This window comes from Eimeria acervulina, genomic scaffold, assembly GCF_000499425.1.
Source record: "Eimeria acervulina Houghton genomic scaffold, Eah_scaff226, whole genome shotgun sequence".
NCBI lineage: Eukaryota > Apicomplexa > Conoidasida > Eucoccidiorida > Eimeriidae > Eimeria > Eimeria acervulina.
Window position 1 is genome coordinate 88 of NW_013548514.1, and position 3,951 is coordinate 4,038.

Genomic DNA, 3,951 nt, shown 5'->3' on the forward strand with positions numbered 1-3,951 from the left:
GAACATAATTGTTCTCGCGTTCCCCAACGCCAACGCCTTCCAAGGAAATTATTTAGTGCAGTGCATAATTTTTTATAAAAAAGGGCGCACTGGGAGAACCCAGTTCTTGGGAGTCCGCATGTGTCAATACCTCGGGTGGTGCAATCATCATCAGAGTAAATGAAGTGCATATTCTCGTCAGACTGTTTTACCAGTGCACAGTGGTATATTAACACATTGTTGCGTCAAAATCCGGCCAAACAGATATATGGCGCTCTTCGAAGATAACTAGCTCATGAAAGCGAGCCGGACTACAGGTGACGAGTGCATGTGGCGATATCTGCATCAGCCAGCATCTTATGCTAAAAGCAACTTGACATAGTGAGGCAACTGTGTAGGGCCTCCTGTCAGCCAGCAGCTGCCTCCAATGAGGAACAGTCCAGCGTCCGCGGCGTTAATGTTGGATGGAACGGAAGCCCACTGCCCCATCTGCAATCCCCTATCTTGGATCCAATGAGCACGGAAGGAAATAAAACAAGGCACAAAAAAAGCGCATGGGTGCAACTGGATAAAGCATCTTTAGGGCAGTTCCAGGCAGCAAAACAAAAGAGCTGTTTGCAACACAAGCATACCCCTCGCACTAGAGAATCCGTTGGAAGTGATCCTGCCCTGAGGCATTACCTCTCATCTTCAGTGCCAAGCTCGGCTTGCAAATTGCTGATTTGTCCATCGTAACGCACAAACAAACCAGAACCTAGCACTTACAAGGGTTAATGCACCTCATATTCTTGGGGAAAAGTCTGATCCAAACCATAGCCTTGCAATGCACCATAGTGTGGCCCCTGATCGCACATTTCGCAGACGCGGGCACACTATACCACCCTCCAATAAGCAGAAGGCTGCGACAGCTGGCACGTCGACCTACCGGCTATTTTATCGTAGATGAGTCGCGTTAATTGGGATTTGGCATCGAAATGCGTGTGTTAAGCTTCGCTAAAACTAGATTTTGATGTGGGATCGAAACCGAATAAGTACTGGGAAGAAAGGAGATTAAAATGATTGGAAAGTGTCAAAAGTGTGAAGAATAGCAGAAAGGAGGCGATAGAAACTTCTGTGTCTTCAGGGTGGCTGTAAGGTCCAGTGGTTATTGCCTCCGTACTTCTCCGTGATAAGGATCAGGAGGCTTCGAAACTACTGTGTTCTCAAGTTGGATCCCTCAAGGTCGGTTTGCATCAGCCAGCGTAGTATGGTTCTTCACTTCATAGAAGGTAGGTCCCTCCCAAGCATTCTACTATTTCGGTAGGTTGTTCAGTGTCGGCTTTGGTGTGTTTTCTGCCTTCAACTGCCATCGCATCCACCATCCTTGCGCGACGCTGTTTGCAACAGTTTCAACTGACCCTTCTTGGAACATGGATCAAGGAGTCACGGAGGCTAACTGTGAGAGAAGGCCGTTCGCTAACCAATTGAATGCAAACTACAGCCTGGAAACGAGCAAAAACATGGCTCCTTGCCTCATATTTAGCAGGGTTGAAGAGCATACAAGTACAGAGTGCCACCCCCTAACAAGTATACACCTGGCACAGCTGGTGCATCAAACTACCAGCTGCTCTATAGGCGATTCTACGGGCACCGCAACTTGTGCTAGTCACCTAGGAGACTGGTGGTTCCTCTTGAATCCCACAGAGATCGAATCTTGCGCTCACGTCCACCAAGCGATACCTTCTAATGCACACATGCAAGAGCGATTCGCCGAAACAGCCGTTGCCTCAACTGCTACTGCATGGCTGGATAGCTGTAAGCAGACTGAGCATGTACTTGCCATCATACGCACGCCTTCGGCAGACCCTATGCAATACCCACGACGCAACAAGCATGATTCTCAATGAAGTATCCACGCAATTCCATTCTGTGCATATCGCTCACGTTTAAAAACTACCGGAAGTGCTCCGTGCAGCACTTCCGTTGCGTGCAGCTGGTACAGACGACCTTCTGTGGAACATCTGTTCAGCATCGCCCCACGATGAGATCTTTGCTGCGCAGCCACCACTCCAAGCACACTCAGTCTCAGTATTGAACGTTGGACACTGAAACACTACGGCAAATTTCGCATCGTTGACCCTACTGTTGTGGAGTGAGGAACGAACCCAGCACAAAGAAAGTCGTCCGGCCGTGTATGTCTACAGTATCGAAGCAGCAAACAGGCAAAGGCAGTGCACCTGCTCCTACAAAATCTGCTCATTCTGACCCCTGAAAGCACAGAGATGCCCCTGCAAGGTGACACATACTTTACCAACTGCTTTTGGAGGTGCTAGACTGCAGAAGCTGCCGTTCTTCATATTTCTGCGTTTGGGCTCCTTCTGGAACGTCTCGTACAAAGATAATGCCTATTCACGGACCAATGCAGACAACCCAGCTGTCTACAGCGTCTCAGCGGTCATCCGTTCCCCAGGCGAATACGGGATAGCGCAACTCCAATTGACTGCTTTCCTCACATGACAGATTCATGGACTACGAACGTGCACTGCTTTAGCCTGCCTTGGCAGCTGCGCCGTGGCAGCAGGCTGCCAAACCAATCCACATCCCGGATGGTATTTTACATTCTTCACGCTTAAAATAAAAAATTGTGTGCGAATTTGGGCGTCTTAACGAAATGCACACTAGCCTTGCCCGCCAATACACAAGATGCTTCCACCTGCCCGAGACACCGGACATTCGACATATTTGTACTAAAACGCACCTACACGCATGACATATCGTTCGGCAAAAATCAAATCAGGAAAAAATGGGAAGGCAGACTAATTCACACCAACCGTGAAACCTGAATCGGAGTCAGTTACTGAACCCTGAATCCCCAATCCATCCTAGGAACATCTTAGCAGCCCCATGCACCACTGCGGCCGCCAAGAGCACCACCATGTACACTAGAAAGTGTCCATGAAGGCCAACTCCTGCTCTCAAGAATGTGATTTGGAAGCACGTATTCGGTTGGCACGTTGTACACAGGCATCACTCGCCCACGTAGCATACCATATTCACGAAGAAATGTCTTTTCAATTCGCACCCTCGGCACCTCCACTAGTCCTGAAAGGACCTGAAAGACCTCTGCCCTCCGCGGTAAATGCCACTGCCGGAATTGTCGTGGACAAGCGAAGTCAGTGATGAGTGGGTCAGACAAATTTCTCACGCCGCTACGCTGCAAACCTCAATTCGGACCCTTACGTTGCAAGGGTCGTCTGCTCCTTCTGATAGCACTCGCCCTGCATATATGTGGTTCTCTGGAACTTCATTGGATGCGATAGCCTTGAAGCAATGGATGAGTAAGAATGCCAGGGCGGCAGTTCCGATCAACACAGATGCCAAAGCAAGGGGCATTCCAGTGCGTCTCCTTACGTCTTCACGTAAGGTGAAGTTCTGCCTGGGCAAAGCAATCTCATTTTGCGGGTGAACTGTTTCAAAGCCAAAAGGCGAACCGTCGATGTCCTGCAGACCGTTGGCCGCCGCCACAACCAGAGCCCGGCAAGAAATGAACAATGAACAGAAACGAAGCATTTTCAATGAAAGTCAATCATCTACCTGATTTTGCCCCGACCGCTCAAGGTGAATTTTTCAATTCCAAGTGTTGTGAGGCCCTGTCTGGCTCAACGTTGGGCTGGTGCGGTTGGTTGCGGGGGCTGCATGTGTAGCCAGAGCGTCTTGCTTCGGATCACAGAGTAAATCATCTACATATGTCTGCAACAAGGATTTAAAAAGACAGCAATATGGAATAATAATATGATGTAGTAACTGGAGTCTAGATGATGCCCTAGAGGTAGGGATTCCACCGCATTCAATCGAAACACGCGGGTTCGTCACCGACACCGACTCGACGAGCTCAGCGCAGAAGAAAATTGGCAGTTCAGATCTTCAATGTGTGGACAACAGGAAATAAAGGTAGTTCGAAATGTGGTCGTAAGGGTAGGAAATGGCTCGTTG

The 3,951-nt window shown here is 49.1% G+C and overlaps 1 protein-coding gene across 1 annotated transcript; it reads right to left on the reverse strand.

The window, feature by feature from the left end:
• Nucleotides 1-2,851: 2,851 nt before the first annotated feature.
• EAH_00026810 (hypothetical protein) lies at nt 2,852-3,528 on the reverse strand (the record flags this gene model as incomplete). Its single annotated transcript, XM_013392803.1, has 2 exons — nt 2,852-3,070; nt 3,199-3,528. The coding sequence occupies 2 exons, from the start codon at nt 3,526-3,528 to the stop codon at nt 2,852-2,854; spliced, it is 549 nt and encodes a 182-aa protein (XP_013248257.1).
• Between the last annotated feature and the right edge of the window lie 423 nt (nt 3,529-3,951).